The sequence below is a fragment of the Fopius arisanus genome, unplaced genomic scaffold, assembly GCF_000806365.1.
Source record: "Fopius arisanus strain USDA-PBARC FA_bdor unplaced genomic scaffold, ASM80636v1 scaffold00158, whole genome shotgun sequence".
Taxonomy (NCBI): domain Eukaryota; kingdom Metazoa; phylum Arthropoda; class Insecta; order Hymenoptera; family Braconidae; genus Fopius; species Fopius arisanus.
This window is the reverse complement of record NW_011887897.1, coordinates 137150-155918: the sequence shown is the minus strand read 5'-3', so window position 1 is coordinate 155918 and position 18769 is coordinate 137150. Positions and strand designations below refer to the sequence as shown.

Genomic DNA, 18769 nt, shown 5'->3' with positions numbered 1-18769 from the left:
TATTTATGTCCGCGTAAAACACGTTTTTTATGGGGAATTGTCTAGGGACTTGTCGGGTGAAAATCCCTCCAACCGGGCCTTAACGGAAGACTTCAGCGTTGAACACTGTTTATTAGTTAGTGACATCACTTGTTACTGTTACTAGCCGTGTGAAACACAACTCCAGTAACAGTACCAACCTCTTGTTACCAAATCTAAAATGTACTAGAAATCACTATTACTGGACTTGTACTGTTCCCTGGCGGAACACACCCATTGTTTACGTTCGGATCACGCCACCCGGCAAATTGCTATTGCCGGAAGGATAATTAGTATATTGTGCCCCTAGGGATTAAGATTAAAGGAAGCTGATAATGTTTTTAATTCTGAGAAGTTTGTGCATTTTAATTTGGCATCGAGATAGGGAAATATAGAAATGAAGTTTGAAAATGCATGTCAAGTCAGGTCTATTGACAACATGATAACATTTAATGATTGTTTTCCAAATAATATTTCTTCTTCAAGAAATCTATGAAGGGTACGAATTTTTTTTTTATAAAGTCGATTAAAAACACTGGAGAATTCGGGAAAAAATGACAGACAAACAGTGAATTTTATTATTTGCTTTGGAAAATTTACGTGACTGTCACGTAATTTCTTACGAACTTGTAAAATTTACCACAGTTCCGGTTAAAATTATTTCGAGTAAAGTAAAAATTATTCAGTTTCACTTGAATTTTACGTGACGTACCGTAATTTTTACGTGACCGAATTGAAAAATTCCTAGACAGCGTTGGTGGTACGACTGTTGGTCATACCCGATCGCGCATCATTGTCTAAGTTCGGATCACGCCACCCGGCAAATTACTACTGTCGGAAAGATAATTAGTATATTGTGCCCCTAGGGAATAAAGTATTTTCTGACGAAATGTGAGTATAATCACATGAGTCAGAAAATACTTTATTTCCGTGAGGCAGACAATATTTTATTCTCGTAGGGACTGGAAACGGCGATCTAACCGAGCGAAGCGAGGTTCGAATCGTACTTTCCAGTCCCGGCAAAATTTACGGAACTGCGTATCGTTATTTTGCTACCTCCAAAGATCACTTTTTACCGACCGAGTGGTAAAATGTTCTGAATGATCGGCACTTTTTCCGATTTTACATTTCGCCCCACGTTTACCTTTCACACATGAATTTTTACGGAACTTTTTACGTATTTTTTCCAGTATTTTTCTCTCCGTGTAGTTACCGTTGGTGGCCTTAATTTTGTCAAGATCGTTAATTTAAGAGTGCTCGCACATAAATAAACGTCAGCTCACACACGGGGTGGAAGCCAAAGTCCCCAAAGGCACAATGTCCCCAAATTTGTTGACATCGGGAGCAACTTCGGACTTGATAAAATCAAAAGAAGGACTTGGGTAGGATCAATATTGTTCGAAGATATTAATTTTCTTTCGAGGCTTGAGACAATTTTAAGACTTGAAAATGATTCTCAACTCTTGAGATAAATTGAGTGCCGAATTTGCAAGTCTTGCGACAAATTCGACACTCAATTTATCTCGAGACTTGAAAATGATCAAGTGATTTTCACGTCTTGAGATACATTTAGGATAAAGTAAAAATTCAAGTCTCGAGAAAAATTTGATTCCAAATTTGTCCCAAGAGTTGAAAATCATTAGATAATTTTCAAGTCTCGAGACACATTCGGGACTGAATTAATCCCAAGACTTGTAAATGATCAAGACATTTTCAACTCTTGGTAAAAATTCGGAACAAATTAAGGACTTCAGAATCCCTTCATTATTTTCAAGTCTTGGGACAAATTCGGGACTAAATTAAATTCGTCTGAGCATTTCAGTCTACGAAGTGAATCTATGCGAGATTAAGGGTTGATCAACAAATGAAATCAATTTTGAAGAGATAAATCATCGACATCATGCTTCAAACCGCATTGAATCTTTCATACTTTTTTGTTATTGCTAAGTTTGCAATTTTTTCGCAAACGAATAAATGTGTCCGTATACACGCATAAAAATCCGCTTCCGTCTTTGAATTATAAATTATAATCCATTGAAAAAGCTTCACCGGAAAGGCATGAGTGTCAACGGTGACATCCAGTGTCCAGATCCTCCAGGTGATCCTTCAGTCGAGGCTCTACCGGGGACAAAGAGGAAATGGCAGAAGCAGTTGGAAGATAGCGTCTACGAGGGCCACAGCTATCATTATCACTCCACCACCTCTATCACCATGTAATTTATGGCTTGTCGATCAATCCCACAAGGTATTCGATGGATTAATTTCATACGTGATATTTAATGCAGAAAAGTAGTCTGCAAATATAAAAGGAGACCAGCGCCTGGTAACCAACCCTGTAAAGGCAAAGCGACTATTACGGATGGCCAGTGGACTGTAGCGGAGGGGCACAATCACGATCCCGATGATTTGGCACTAGGAAAAAAAATGTTCAACGAAGAATTGAAGACAATGACCGAAAATCTCGACGGTAAAAGGAATCGCTATATATTCGACCAGTGCATGCAGAAGTACTCCCTTATTTTCTATTCGACATGGAGAAAAATACGTAGAACACCGCAGATTTCATGCGAGTAAAGCTTTTCTATGACTCCCTATCCAGCTGTACCGGGCCCGGCCCCGAGCTACCCAGCTCAGAGGCACGGAACCGGCAGCTTTCCGATCATTGTTTTTTTTTCAGGTTTTTTTTTTCAATTTCGTCAGGTTTTTTTCGGTCCCACGTCGCTTGAACTCTCGAGCTACATAACTGTGAGGCATTCTATCAAAATACTGAAATTTTAAATAGTATCTTTCGTCACCCGGCCGAAAAAAAATGTTATGGTAATTATGAGTTTGCAGTCCGAGGCGCAGCTGAGGACTACTAACATAATGATCAGAAAATTTGTTTTTGGCCGAGTAACGAACAATATTTTCCATTATTCACTCCGTAGGCAGGATTTTGTGGCCGTGGAACGAAGCTTTTCTTTTTTCCTAGTGACGAAATATACTTTTCCTTCCAATAGGCCATCCCCCGATGACTTCCAACCACTACAATTATATTTATGTAGTTATTTATTACTCTTTCACTTCTATAATTTTTCCCTTTCGCTATTTCTCATCTACACTCCCTCCATTCGATTATTTCGTCAGTTTCTCTAAGCAGCGCAGGAGAATATTTTACTTTCCACCGTCAATGATTTAAAAATTCAATAGTCGAAGTCGATCATACGCAGCAAAATTTCGAGATGTCTTAAATAATGAATGGGTAAAAAAAAAAAAAATTATCGTCTCGCTGGAAAACCATGGAGATCTCTACCAAGGGCTCGACTCGCGTGAAATCTCAGGAGTTTCACTGCGTTTCTTTTTGCTTTACAGCGAGTATTTGAATGAAAAATAGTAATAATTGAGAAATAATTCAGACATCAGACAGCGAGTCACATCTCCTATCGTTCCAGGAAGAGGTCCATGAAACCCGATAAGTTGAATCTAAATCCAAAATATCTAGCCAGTCTGGCAGAGTTCGGTCGAGAATTGAAAGAAGGAAAAGGACAGGACCACCTCGTTCCCTCGAGAGGAAGATGTTAATGGGAATGTTTCAGTAGTTTTAGCTGATTTAGAGTTTATTGCGAGAATCGTATCTGATCATATGGGAGATGAGACGACACTTTTCATTGATGCCACCTTCGATTCAGTTCCGCCCAATTTGAAAATTCGACAAATGCTAGAAATTCAAATCTGTATCTTCGATCAAGTAAGCCTTCCAGTTGATTGATTTTCAGCTCAATTTTTTTATTGGAATTCTATTTCCTAGGCTGTGTGCATCGTTCATGCACTCATGGAGCAGAAGACTACCGAGTCTTATTACGTGGTTTTTGAATATGTCTTCAAAGCATTAGCTCCAGAATTGACGAAAAAGATGAAAGTGCACATGGATTTTGAAGATGCAGAGAGAAACGCATTGTTATAGGTCGTACCCTCCGCATTTCTCGTACTGTGCAAATTCCATCTGGATGAGGTATTCAAAATCGCGAAAAAAACAATAATATTCGTATTCGTGGAACCATTATTCTAGGCGATGATTAGGCAGGCATATAAGAAGAAAGCTCTGAAACGCTACGGGAAAAATGAAAAAATCAACGACGAACAGAAACAAATTGCCAATGGAGTACAGAGCTCCTTGGTGTTGATTCTGGCACTTATCTTTCTCCCAGGGAAGTTCATTCAAAATGCATTCGCTGAGATTCAGAGGAAGATAACTGATCCACAAGTAAAACAAGGAATGGACAACTTCCTTGAATATATGACCAGTCAATGGATGGAGAAGTGCAAGCCGGAACAGTGGTCGGTTTATAAAGCTACTCGTCGCACGAATAACGGGGCTGAGTCTTGGAACAGGACCGTGAACCAGAGGCTCGGCAGACACGCTCTACCTTGGGATTTCACCCGTACTAAAAGAGCTTTATGACGAGGGGGTAGTTATGAAACATTTTTGGAATTCCGTGAAAGCATTGCGCCCACTAAAATAGAATTGCGTTTTTTCCCCAATTAATTCTGAATTCGATATATACGCCTTGTCCCGTTTAGCCCCCCCCCCCCCTCTTCGCAGGATCCATTATGATGCCTACAGATCCGATGAATCCAGGAGTTCTAAGCCAATCTAGTCATACTGGGCCCGGCCCCGAGCTACCCAGCTCGGAGGCACAGAACCGACGGCTTTCAACCAATTCTTTTTTCTTTCATTTTTTTTTATTTTCTTCCAGATTTTTTTTTGGTCCCACTCAGATTCCAGTTCCGAGCTACACAGCTAGCGCCATTTTACCGGCCTTAAAAAGTGTTAGATGGGACTGGACGAGAGATGGCATTTTTGAATGGTCACATTCTTAATCCATTTATTTATCAGTTTCTAACGTGTAAAAATGACTCTTCTTTAGTCTAATCGAGTGAGTGCCCCCTCATAATGCAACTTCTACTTTCAATATTGATTTTGATAATTATAGGGTTTTTTTTTTATCGATAGATGAACTCGCTACATTATAAAATCGAGTGGTATCCGATTATTCGACAATTGTTAATGGCGAATTTCGAAGCACATGTCGCTTAGGTGATTCAGTGAAGGAGATAAAATTGACAGAATTCACAAAAAATTTAAAACGGGAGAGATTTACTCCTTATGAGTACTTAAGGGCAACATCGACTCTGATTAATTTCGAGAAACGTAAAGTATTGCAGGTCCCAAAAAGTATTTGTACAACTTCGTTTTATTATTTCTGTAGGGTACAAGTCAGAAAAGTCCAAGGAACTAAAGCCGTCGACTATATCCTATCAATCTACTCCTTCTACAGATTCAAACGGCCTAAAATTAATTTTTGAAGGAAGTGTAATTATTGCAGTTCGAGTTACGACATGTTCGACAATCAAATCCGAAAAAAAATGAGCGAGTGGCGAAATGGCACCATGCCATTCGTCAAATGCCAATTATAGGACAATTTATAGGGAAGAGCGGGACAAAATGGGACTGTAGAAACTTCTTTCTTAAATAATTTATTCAATTACTGCTCACAAGTAATATTTTTTCTTCTATGCACAGTACATTTCTTCCTCTTTATAATGCGCTTAAACGGGACTCATTTCATGTATTTGTTACTGAATTATAAATATTTGAATGAAAAGTCGAAACGACTCGTTTTGCTCCGCTCTCCCTTATATATAATTCTGAAATTTGTCCACTTAAATATGAACGATTGCAGTGCTTCCATTCGGCAAAACTCTCTTCGGAGAGTTTCTTCTGGAATGACTCATTATTGAGTAAAATCACTACATATTGACAGATCGCCGCTCAACCACTGGATTATTCTCCTTGTCTTCTTCCTTAATTGATTCCTCATTTTTCTCTCTGTTCAGAACCCCTGCCTTGCCCTTCTCGAATTGAATAACGAACCCAATTTTTCGACCTCACTTTTTATGTATTAATTTGTTTACGTTACATTCTGCCCTTGTCATTCGCCACCGACATGAAAAAGTGTTCGTTCGTGCTTTTCATGGAGAGAAATCCTGAAACGCATTCCGTTATTAAATCTGAAGGCGTTAAATTAATTGATAATGAACCGAAAGTCCAAGTTTTCTGGTTCAATGATCGGAAGTACGTCTCGCGATTGATGAAAACCAGCGGTAAGTTAGGCTCCACATAAAGAAAAGTCGTAATTTGATGATTTTAAAGAATTTCAAGTTATTGATTCTATTTTGATACTCGACAGATAACCGTAAGGATCTGGAAAAAATGACGGTATCAACCAAGGGAGAAATCCTCAATTCAGAGTCATTGGATTCTGCTGGAGTGCAAACAGATGATGCTTCAGCACAATCGTTGCTCCACCGATACATCTCCCTCTGCTAGTGAGCCTGCAATGCCAGCGAACCAAGGAACTCCAACATCATCGACATCTCTGTCTTTTTGACGTTTGCAGAATTTCCGTGCGACTTAAGCATATCAAGTGACGACTCATTGAGCAGTGAGACGCCCTTATAAGTGGCTGGGATAAGCGCAGAAATATCTGGTGTGCTTTTTGAAGATAATCCTCTGCCTGAAAGTGATGAGGAACAGGCCAGTACTGAAACACCACCCCCGACTAGTGAGTCTTTGTCATACGAAAAGAAATATTTCTTAACAAATAAAGAGGAAAATATTTGCAACCTTTTTTCGTTTGACTCATGATTCTCAATCCGCTGTTTTTTTTATCGCCTCACTCAGCCAAGCCGTACCGGGCCCGGCCACGGGCTACTCAGCTCGTAGGTACGGAACCGGCGGCTTTCCAATCAGTAATTTTTCTTTCAGGTTTTCGTTCCATTTTATTTCAGACTTTCTTTTTCTCCCCAAATTTTTTTTTCCAATATCGACTGTGATTAATATAGAACATTTGAAAAAAATTGATTCGTTCCTCATTCTTTCAATATAATTTTTTTCCTCCACGCAAAAAGGTGCTGTTGATGCTGTTGATTCATCGGTGTCAACAGCTGAGAGAGAGAGAGATCAGCATATGAGGGTTTTCAGGATGAGATAAATCCTGTTGAGGAGTCGAGAGTTAATCCTGAACGTCCCGGAATGACGCGATCTCAGGAACGTGCTAATAAGCCACTCGACGAGGCACATCCTAGACCTTCAGAAATTGAAAAACCACAGCGATCTCCTCCGCAGTAAGATTGATGATGTTCTATCCCCTTTCATCCAATTTTCAGGTTTTTTGTATATTTTTAGTAGAGTGTCGATGCGATTGACGCATAAAGATATACCATTTCTGTAGTTTATGATTATTTAATAACGCATGAAGTTTCCTCATGGTACAACCATTGTAAAAGCTCGTAAGTTATTAAAGAATAATAAACCGCATAAACGGTATAGTTTTTTTTCGCGTCAATCCCATCGATGGTTCGTCAGAAATCTACAAAAAAAATGTGGAAATAGGTGGACAGGGGGCAGAACTCCAGACTTAAATATTTGATTCCTTCTGAATTTATCTCAAGACTTGAAAACCACTTGATCATATTTAAGTCTCGAGATGAATTAAGTCCCGAAACTCGAAAATAATCAAGGGATTTCCAAGTCTTTAATTCGTCTTGAATTTCTCCTTGAAAATGATCAAGTGATTTCCCAGTCTTGGGACCAATTTAGAACTAAATTTATGTCGAGACTTGAAAATAATCAAGTGATTTTCAAGTCCTTAATTTGTCCCCAATTTTTGCCAAGACTTGAAAATCACTCGATCATTTACAAGTCTTGGGATTAATTCACTCCCGAATTTGTCCCGAGACTCAAAAATTATTTAATGATTCAGTACCAAATTTGTCCCAAGACTTGAGAATTATCCAGTGATTTTCAAGTCTTGGAACAAATTTGGAACTAAATTTATCTCGAGACTTGAATATAATCGGGAGATTTTCAAGTGCTCAATTTGTTCGAAATTTATCTCAAGACTTGAAAAGCACTTAATCATTTTCAAGTCTCGCAATGAATTTAGACCTGAGCCTCGTCAATCATTTTCAAATCTTAAAATTGTCTCAAGTCTCGAAAGAAAATTAATATCTTCGAGCAATATTGATCCTACACAAGTCCCTCTTTTGTTTTTATCGAGTCCGAAGTTGCTCCCGATGTCAACAAATTTGGGGACACTGCGCCTTTGGGGACTTTGGCCTCCACCCTCCCTGGCAGGGATGGATATTATGCCCCAGAAATATAATTAATTATGAAATAGAATTAAGTAATTTCTCATTGATCCAGACAATGTGAGGATACGGCAAGTGGCACATATTATCGAAAACATATAATGTCGAGTTAAGGAATGTTAATGTTGAAATATAAATTAAAGCGAATATTTGTGGATTAAGTCCACATATATTCGTCATAGTGTGGATCACTGGGGTGCAGCGTCGGTACTTCGCGCCGTCAACGGCTACGGGACCTGGAACGTCACCCGATGCTTCTCCAGGTGTAAAACAAAGAGAAAACAAATGTTGCAATCGAATCCACGATGAAATATAAACTCGTGAATCCGTTGCCACTGGGTTAGTTAGTCAGTTTGTCAGACGTCGTCAATTAGTAATACGACGATTCTTTAAGTCACCTTGTTGTAACTTATAATACCTGATACCTGCGGAATCAGACAAAGACTTTAGAAATAAAGACCAAAGAAGGAAAATTGTATATTATGCACCCCCCCTGGAGAAAATGATTCTCGACCGTGGTGTATATGCTATTTTATGTCGCTTTGGGAATCATATTTATTTTTCCTTCACTCCTCGCTTCGCCTAGCGAATAATATTTAATTACGTCCCAACGGGAGTAAAAAGCGCAATCGAACCGAACGAAGCGCGATACAATAGCATCTGCACCATGGTCGAAAAGCCTTTTCTCCCGAGGGGGTGCGTAATATACATTACTATTACATGATTTACTATATATATATATAGTAAATAGTGATTTGAATCAGATATTTTTCAGGAAATAATGATGGAAAAGTAAATTCAAAGTGTTCTGCCCTCGTGTTTCAATCACTCTTTACTATACAAATCTACGGTAACCCTTGAAATTGAGTTAGGTCCCCTGTAATGGGAGCCTTCATAATCTTATAGCAACAGCTCCGAATTTACCTGAGATTAACCACCTCTGTTTTAGTTGCATAAGATGTGTGTAGAGATGTTTAAAGGTTACTAAGATAAATATATGCTATCGGTCCACTAAAAACAGCAATTATTGAAATACTAATTTGTCTATATATTACCTTTCAATACGCAGCAATTGAAAACAGAAGAGAGGAAAACAGAACAACGAGAAAAATACATGGTCTCGAGGTAACCTCTGTTCTTCATGAAATTCCTTACAACCCACCCTCCTTCCTCCTGCCGCTGATTTTATATTATTTAAGTAGCGGTTTAGCGGCCGGGACATTGATGAAACTCACGTATTCAAATGCATTTGCAGATGTTGTGTGACAATGATACTTGATGTTTCGATAATTACTGATTAATCACCTCCTGATATAAATCCTCTGCGATATCTCCATCTGAAGGTGCTATACACTCTCATCTGCCATATATATCTGGCAGTTATTCATTTCCAATGTTTTATCCCCAACAGGTAGTAGAAATTGGGCGAATTCAGTTTCTTCTCGTAAGGCATGCATATTCTCTGGCAGAGTGAACTTGGAAAAGATGAATTGCACTATATCGTTACTATAACGAACGGGAGATATTTGTTTGACGTTTTGGGGCTGTTCTTCCGACATTTGGAGGATGTGTATTCAATGTAATGACGATGTATGCCAATTTCCTCAAAAACAACTAAAATCGACGAAATCGGTTCAAATTGACTAATGAAGTCAAATGAATCCCTAATGAAACCAAATTAACGCTAATTAAGCAAATTAACCCCTAATGGAGCCAAATTAACCCGAATCAAGTGCAATTAACTCCTAATCAGGCCCAATTGACCCTTATTTAAGTCAAATCAACTCCAGTGATGCCCAATTTATCCCCAATGATGTGAAATTAACCCTTAACGAAGTCCAAGGAGAATAAAATCCACTGAAATCGACGCAAATCGACTCATATTGACTCTACTACGCGTACCTCACCGTAATGACCGTTTGAAGGAGAACGCATCCTTCGGCTCACCATCCATGAGACTATCTATTTGGTTTCATGTGACACGAAAAAAATTGTGGAATTGAGGACATTTGGTGTGGTATCAAAATTAATTATTCATCATCGGTCTCATTTTCTAGAGTATCAGATCAATGAGAATCCATTTCGGTTCATTACCTATTCCATTATGAAATTTTAATAATTGATCTATTAACGCACAATTGCTAGGCTCACTGAATAACATTTTTTTAATGATTTTGAACTGAATTTCATTTAAAGGGCGCTTATTTCGAAATTTCATATAATCCAAATTTTACGCTCCTCACCTTTCCCAGTATTCCATCAGCTTTGACGTCCGATAAGTAAGCTGAAATTCTTCTAATTTTCTATAAACTGCAGTTATTTTTGTAATTTGTACCTTTGAATGGAAGTATTCTTATCGGTCAGATTTTCAATTCGCTAATTTCGGCAGAAATGAAAAAATATGAAATTTCAGCACCATATATGTACTTGTGTACGTGTTATGTCCGAGGAAAGTGCTTCGAGGGACATTAAATTGAACTGGAATCCGAAAATTGATTGTTTTTGGACGATGCTGTTCTTTTCATTCTTAGCTGCAGTTGAATAACCTATTAGGTACATTGGTTGAAGTTAAATTAACAAATATCGATGAGGTGGGTTCAATTTTACTACTATTCATTCATTTGTTATTTTTCTTACAAGAGTTGAGTTTACAGCAAACTTAATTAAAGGAACCTTGCAATCATTCGTAACTACGATCATTCTTAACTAAGATCTCTCATATCTTGGTCAATTACTCACGTTAGCTATTAATTTGTGATTGGTTGTCAATTCTTGGTGATGATCCAACCGTGTTTCTCTATTAGCAAATTATTCACTCTTACAGATACCTAGGAAGGATCCCTTTCTTTCACATTCTGGATTTCACGACTGAATAGAATTGTTCTTTATTTAGTCACTTCTTAATAGCTGTAAGAGTTGCTTATAGCTGCATTATTGAGCCACACCCACTATTCACCAATGTTGACTACTAATTCCCTTAATATGCAGGAAGCTATTTTAGGTTCGGTTTAAGGAATTAGTATCCCCAAACACCAGCTACCTTATGTTCTTTACGTTGTAACGCGATTTTTCGCGTCAAGAATGATTTAAAATATTTATTGGAATAAATCACGCTCTCTGCCGCATCGATTGGGTCCGCTAATTCCCTACGCGTGGGGAGTTGAGGTTATAGTACTGAACCTCAGCTCCCAATGAGACTCCTCTGTCGGAACATTTGGTTCTCCACTCCAGAGAACTGTTCCACGTTAGACGGGGCGGGCATTCAAATGGCCAGGGGTCTAGATAAGGGGTTACCTGGACAGCCTGGTTGGGGACATTTGAATTCGGCGCGCTCCAGGAAACGTTACCGGCAGGGATATCCTCGCGGTGGTGATAAGAACCACGGACGACCTCCCACGCACTCCAGCCGCGTGAGTCGGGAGTGGGGAGCAGAGCTACTAGGGAGCACTCTCCACTCCACACGGCAGAGTTGCTCCGGCACTCTCACGGGCCACTCGGCCCCGGGCTCTGACAGCCCGTAGCTCTCGATGATTAGTGTGGCTATATAGCCGGCCATATCGCTTTACCTATCGCTATCTCTCTTACAGCTATGAGGCTGACCTAACGGAATATAGTAGAAGGTATACCTATACCTAGAGCTCTCGCGATGCTAGCGCATATCGGCAGCTATCGACGTTCTTCCGCTATCTAATTACCGATCGCTCTCGCCTCTATCGACCTGATCTGCTATTGATCACCCTACCTTACCAACCTTTCGACGCTATCGGGGACCGACCATACTAAAAAGAATTCCGACCCTCTCTCCATAATCTAGCATACTGAGCGACCCGGTGCTCCCGCACGTGTTCTAACTTTACATCCGCCATTTTGGTATTTCGCGGGAAGGCTCCAGAGGTCCTCACTGCGCCCTTGGAAAGTGACAGTGACGATCTCTGGTCACACACCTAATTTTAACTTATCGGTCTTTCCTAATTGTGTCCTTAACAACTAGACGGAACTTCTTGTCTGTCCTGTCGCGAGAACGGGCAAACCCCACCGTTCTGTGCTCTCGTCCGTATCTGTTATCGGTTATCTCTGGGGAGGTGCTAACCCCCACCTCCACCGGTAAATTCGGTCTTTCCTAATTGTGTCCTCAACAACTAGGCGGCTTAAATGGTATTTCCTAATTGTATCCTTAACAACTAGGCGGCTCTCTGGTTTGCTATTTTACCCACTTAAAATAGCTGGCGCCCTCCTGGTAAATTCGCGGATGCTATGGAACCGGCGAAGGTAACCAATTCCCCGGACTTACGGAACACTCCGGGGAAAACATCGTTACAACGTGTACTCAAAAACACTTAAAAGTATAATTAATTTGAACGTGAACAGGAGCCGGGCCGATTCTAAAAAGTATTTCCGGTAAGAAATCGTAGTTCATTCGCGAGTAGGTCTCACTTTTTTGTGAGGCCTCACTTTTTTGTGAGGCCCTGTTATTCGAAGAGGATTGACTAAAGTAGAGACTCAGTGCTGGGGGTTTGAGTGACCACAGCGGCATCGTAGTACCTCACCCTAAGAGAGGGAGGGCACCACACGCAATGTTGGGGTGTCTTCGCCAATTCAATAATTCCTCAGGATCAGTCCCGCTGTCAGCGGAACTAGTCGAAAGTGTGGGTGTAGTCCTCTGAGTCACCGAAATGTTTTTTTTTTCATTAAAATTGAACATTAGGATGAGCGGAAAGGAGGATATGAGAATGCTTTATTCAAAATCGAGGAGATTGAGAAGAAAGTGGGACGGCGGAATTTCAAATCCAACTACTGGGTTCGGTTCTACCAGTTTTCTTTAATTGCAAATAATTTTTACTCCCTATTGTACTCAAAAAAATTTTCACTTTCAGAGTTTCTTTGAAATCACGAATGAGTAAACCATTCGTTTGTTCTGCTGAAATAACTTTTCTTCTCATGTCCCCATAAAAAAAAAATAACTTGTGGGTCTTAACAAAAATTTTTAATTAATTGTTTTGTATTTTTTCTGAACCTTTTAGAATAGGGAATCGGAAACGGCATTTGGAAAGAAAATAAATTAATGGGGAGTATAATTTTCCTGACGATTAATTGTTATTAATCAATAGCTATGAGAAAGATGACACTACTCCTCTTCAAAGACACGCGCTGGCGGATAGGCTACGTGCTTGGCTGATGCGCTGTTGGCTCGGGTTCGATTCTAGCTGCGATTGATTTTTTTTATCATTATTAACATGATAGCTATTTTTTTTTTAATAAATGGGTAAGCATGAACCGAAATTTCTCATAAGAACTCTTTCCCCAGCCAACGCAAGGTAGTGGCGTGGCGCTGCACTGGCCCCCAGAATGGTCCGGTAGGCATGGGCAGTAATAGGAACCTAATGGTCCCGGTGGCACGAATCGCCCGGTCGCTCTCCTCCAGGAAGGGAAAGTGCTGGTCTTCCCGGCGGTAGGTGGCCCTCACCACGAACTTCCACAGGCTGAGATCGAAGTCCTGGTCCTTCGGCCACATGAGAAGGCTGCCCTATCCCCATTTGATGTTACTTTGTAGAATGACGAATCAATGACGAAAGTCAGGACATCTCTGGATATCTTCGTCCAGTAGTAACTCTGGGCCAGCCTTCGATATGTTTTATCGGTACCTGGGTGGCCGGCCTGGGGTAGGCTGTGGCACTCTCCAGGATTCCTGTGCGGTACTCTCTTGGTACTATTAACTTTCAGGCCTGCAGGTCTGGAATCTCCCCGTCGTACATCTCGTTGCTCCGATGAAAGTACAGCTGGTCATTTTCCACCCTCCAATCTGAGTATTATAGGGTTCGGCGTTGGATGTCTTGCCGCCACTGCGAGTACCATGCGTCCTGGGTGTGACTCCAGCTGCCTTCTACTGTGATGGTATGGAGGTTTCCCTTGGCCTGAGGTCCTTCCCGGATGCAGGAGAGAGCGGCAAGAACGTGATGCAGGGCGCCCTTGCCGTGAATGACCTGGGAGTCATACTCCATCAATTCTAGCTACCATCTGGTTGACCGCCCAGTCGGGATGCGGAGCTGGTGGATCCACCGGAGGCTGTTGTAGTCGGTGATCACCCTGAAGTGATATCCCTCCAGGTAGCAGCGGAATTTCCGAATGGCCCATATGACCGCTAGGCACTCCTGCTCGGTAGTGGTATAGTTCTTTTCGGGGTCGGTCAAGGCTCTACTCGCGTAGGCTATGACGCGTTTGTCCCCCTTCAGTTCCTGCGTTAGGACCGCTCCCAGTCTCACGGTACTGGCATCAGTCTGGAGAACAAACTGCTTCGTAAAGTCGTGGCACGCGAGTGTTGGGGGCAACACTAGGTGACTCTTCAGTAACTCGAAGGCTCCATTCTGCTCGGTATTCAACCGCCAGGCCTGGTTCTTCTTGGTGAGGCTGGTCAGGGTCTCCGCTATGCTGACAAACGTCGGCATGAACCGCCGGTACGGGGAGGCCATCCCCAGGAAGTGTCTCAGCTGGTTCATCATCTGGGGAATGGGGTAATTGACTATGGCTGAGGGTGTTTCCGGGTCGATTTGGAGGACCATGTCGATTTCCCGGCGTAGCTTGCGTTGGTAGTCCGGGTCGCCGAATCTCCTCCTCAGGGCGGCTGTGGTCTGCCGCTAGGTGGTCATTCCTCCAACATGGGCCCTCCATCACGTCAGAGCGATATCTCGCAGGTAAAAGGGTATTCTCATATCCCTCCTTTCCGCAAATCCTAATGTTACCTAATTTTAATGAAAAAAAAAATAGTTCGGTGACTCAGAGGGCTACACCCCCACTTTCAACTAGTCCCTCTGACAGCGGAACTGCTACTGAGTAATTGTTGAATTGGCTAACGGGCAGATACCTCAGCATTGCGTGTGGCGCCCTCCCTCTCTTGGGGCGAGCTACTACGATGGCGCTGGGGTCACCCAAACCTCCAGAATTGAGCCTCTACTTTAGTCAATCCTCTTTGCTGTTATTTCTTTTTGGGAATTTTGAAATTTAATTAGAGTAGGAGAGGTGGTGTATTTCCATCTCTTTGTTTTTCGGTTCATCGACTCTGCTTCTTTTGTCGAAATTTTTGCAATGCCATGTTTTCTCCTTTTGAATTGCCATAGCCTCGGAAGAATGCAGCGTTGTACAGTCCCTCGAGATCGATGGCAGTTGGTATCGATTTCCTAATCGACTCATTTTTTTTTGCAAGTAGTCCTTCATTGACTTCACTTTTTGGTATTAATATACCGCGGAATTGGAAAAGATAATCTGTACATCACATACGATTGGATGTGTCAATGATTCCAAAAAATTTTTTATAAATCAAGATATAAAAATAACTTTATGCTCGCCTTTTTATATAAGGAAAGGATAAGTCAAATGGCTACAGAAAGGTAGCCGCAGATAAATCACGCTTCGTGTTTAATTAGTGACGGTAGGTAGTTCAGTGAGGTGAATTCAGAGTTTTTAGTGAAGTCAGAATATAATGAATCAATAACGCAGAGAGCGGTCTAATAGAATCCATGTCTTCTATACTATTTGTTTCCCACTAAAATGCTGCCCAGATCCTCAATCAGGCGACGGAAACCGATCCAAATAAATATACACCATACAGAATGGTTTGGTGGACTTGAACTATACATTTACCGTTATTAATTGGGGATGTCATCAGTATAATTAAAATAGAACAAGAAATTTCTAACGGTAGAAATTTCCGTCCTTGGCGGAGACAAATTATTTCTCAATATTCTCGCAATATATCCAAACGGACTGAGAAATTTTCAGTTGAAATTAATTATTCTGGAGGACCGCCAGTAATTTTCACACACTTCGCTTGATGCATGAAAATTATTAAGAACAAACTAAATTCCAATTTCACAATATAATACTCAATAACGTTAATCATGATTATGAATCACTACACTGCGGAAAATCCGTATCGTGCATTTCTGCCATAAATTAAAAAAGATTTGCCTTTGGTTGAAAAATAAGCATAATCAGCTTTATCAGATAATTTGCAACATCAATGATTTTGGCCAATTTTTTAAAACACGATAGGAATTTTTTGAGTGTGTGGAAAAAAGAGATTAAAAAAAACTTTACGTGAGTCATGTATTTTCCTGATGGCTTTAGCACCTTCATTGATGAGTTTAATATCAGTCGGATAAAATCCCAAGCATCACCGTGGGGCGTCGTACTGATTGGGATGTCTGTCAAGTCTCCGAAGACGTAATCGAATTGGCGACCCTCGTCAATCATGTGAGCAAGAGCATTTACGCAGTCTCCAACAATTATCTGTGTTAAAGGCAAATCATCAATGGGATTAATAAATCATCGCGAAAAAACTTAAACCAAAAAATTCTAGGATTATAGATATTCAAACTATCTCGTTGAAAGAAGAATTACTTATTGACAAATACAGCTGAAATTTCTCAAATAGCTTTACCATATATGTAAAGTTACAGAACTTCAGTAACACAATTTTTCAGATTATTCATATCCTAGTCCTTCAAGAAAGGCGTTTTAAGCGAAATCATTCCAAGACAGTGTTTCCAAAGTATGTTTGTGAAGTGTAAAATATGGAGAAAATTAGTTATTCAATTGAATTTATTTAACGTTTCTTCAGTTATCTATTATGTTCCCAAACAATATGACAAGATTCTACTGGTAATTTAGATGATATGAGGATATAGAAAGTAGTACACATCATATCGAAGATGAGTTTCACGGAAGTTAAAAAACACCATAACCCACAAGTTTCACCTACGTTTATATATCATTCAGGCCGAGAACCGTAAATATACCGACCGAAGCGAGGAAACGCATATTCATGATACCCAGTGACATAAAATAACGTCGTGAATAAAATGACCCGAACTGGAAAAGTGAAGTGCGACATCAGTGCATTCGGCCCAGTTGCAACGAATTCAAGAAGTGAATATCCAGGCTCAATGGCGGCTTCTGCTTGACCAGCGATCGGTAATGTCTAGTTCTACCTTATCGATTGGGGTTAAATTATTGGGCCAAGTATCCTTCTTGATACATACCGGATCTCTCATATTTGGTATGCAATGTCTGATGGCAGTAGATATGTGAAGGCGATTCGAAATCAAATGCGGACGAAGGGTGGTCGGCGAAGGGGTGGGGAGCATGACCAGTGACGCTATGCGTGAGGTGGGTGCATGCCTGCGGCATATAGGAGTCAGAGTCGGTTCTGCTGGGAGCGTGTAATAAAGGAGAAGAGGGAGGATTCAAGCATGAGTTGAGGTATTTTTTAATGTGGCGTCACATTAAAAACACAATAGAAATGATTTTGCTCCCGAGTGGAAGCCTTGAACTTAATCGATTTCTCGATTTTCTAATTTTCATTGCCAATTATCTAGATTATTTTGGAACGTGAAAACCGGTGTTTTTAGATCATTTCTATGTGTATGTGCTGGAAAATTAGGAATTTTGAAGAGTAGTTTTAAGAAAATTCTACATAAATACGGTAAAAACTGTAGCTAAACATCTGAATTTTCAACTCGTAATAGCTACTATTAACATTGACTATGATAGGTCGTTTCAGCTCGATCGATGGAGTAGTTCCCGAGATACAGCAAATTCTGTAAATTTCGTTTTTCGTAAATAGCAAAAAGCACTGCAAGGATTCCAATTTTTCTCTAAATACTTGTCTCAGTGAGTCCTATATCGCCGTTTTTACGTTTTATAATCATAAACGCTGTGAACATGATAAGTCAATAAAAAATAGAGATAGTTAGTTGAAATTGTGTACACTTGTAGTTCTTCTAATATGACAAGTCGGTATTGTGATTCCAGAGATGCTATACTTTTTGCGGGCATGTATTTCTGGGAATTTTTTATGAACTACCCAACGTATTTCAATTTTTTTCCTTCACGATATACGTCTCAGTAGGCACCAGACAAAGCTATGAAAATATGTATACTCTGATGTATACTGACGTAGGAACCGTAAACGTCATGTGGTGAAAACATTTAAAAAATTCAATAAAAGTAAAAGTAAATATATGTAACGAGCATCGGGGATGCCCGTTAGGATCTCCAATAAAAACTCAGAAATCAGGAGAGAGAGTGAGGAAGTAGGGACGCAGGTTAGGTTTAGGGAGGGTAGGATTTTCCCCCTTCGGGGTGGTTCAGGGAAATTAGGATTTTCCCCCTTCGGGGTGGTGCACGGAATTTAGGGTTAAGGTTAGGGTGAGTTTCAGGATCGGGTTAGGTCCGGCGAAAGACGCCGGCGCTCCAGGTGAAAGGGTTTAAGGGACTGATTGGTACGGGTGGAAGGCCGTACGGGGTAAAAGTATTAACAACCCCGACGGATTGCCAAAGACTGATTACGGGTGGAAGGTCGTACGGGGTAGATTCAGTCAATACCCTTACGAATTGCCAAGACTGAATACGGGTGGAAGGCCGCACGAGATAAAATCAGTCGTTATCTCGGCGGATTGCCAAAAATTAATTAGCGGTTAAGATTAGAAATATTAGGTTAAGGTTAGAGATTAAGGTCTTTCAGTCCCGAGAATCCAGGGGAACCGATCCTGAGGAAATACGC

The 18769-nt window shown here is 40.6% G+C and overlaps 1 protein-coding gene across 7 annotated transcripts in view; it reads right to left on the bottom strand.

The window, feature by feature from the left end:
* Positions 1-18769, bottom strand: part of Sms (spermine synthase) — a 184674-nt gene that overhangs the window by 31146 nt on the left and 134759 nt on the right. For 6 of the 7 annotated variants that reach the window (XM_011314363.1, XM_011314362.1, XM_011314358.1 and 3 more), the window contains one exon: positions 16303-16494. The exons of the other annotated variant lie outside the window; for it this stretch is intronic. In XM_011314363.1, the coding sequence (XP_011312665.1) occupies positions 16303-16494 (192 nt within the window). The remainder of the gene's footprint in view (positions 1-16302; positions 16495-18769) is intronic. 7 annotated transcript variants of the gene reach the window in all.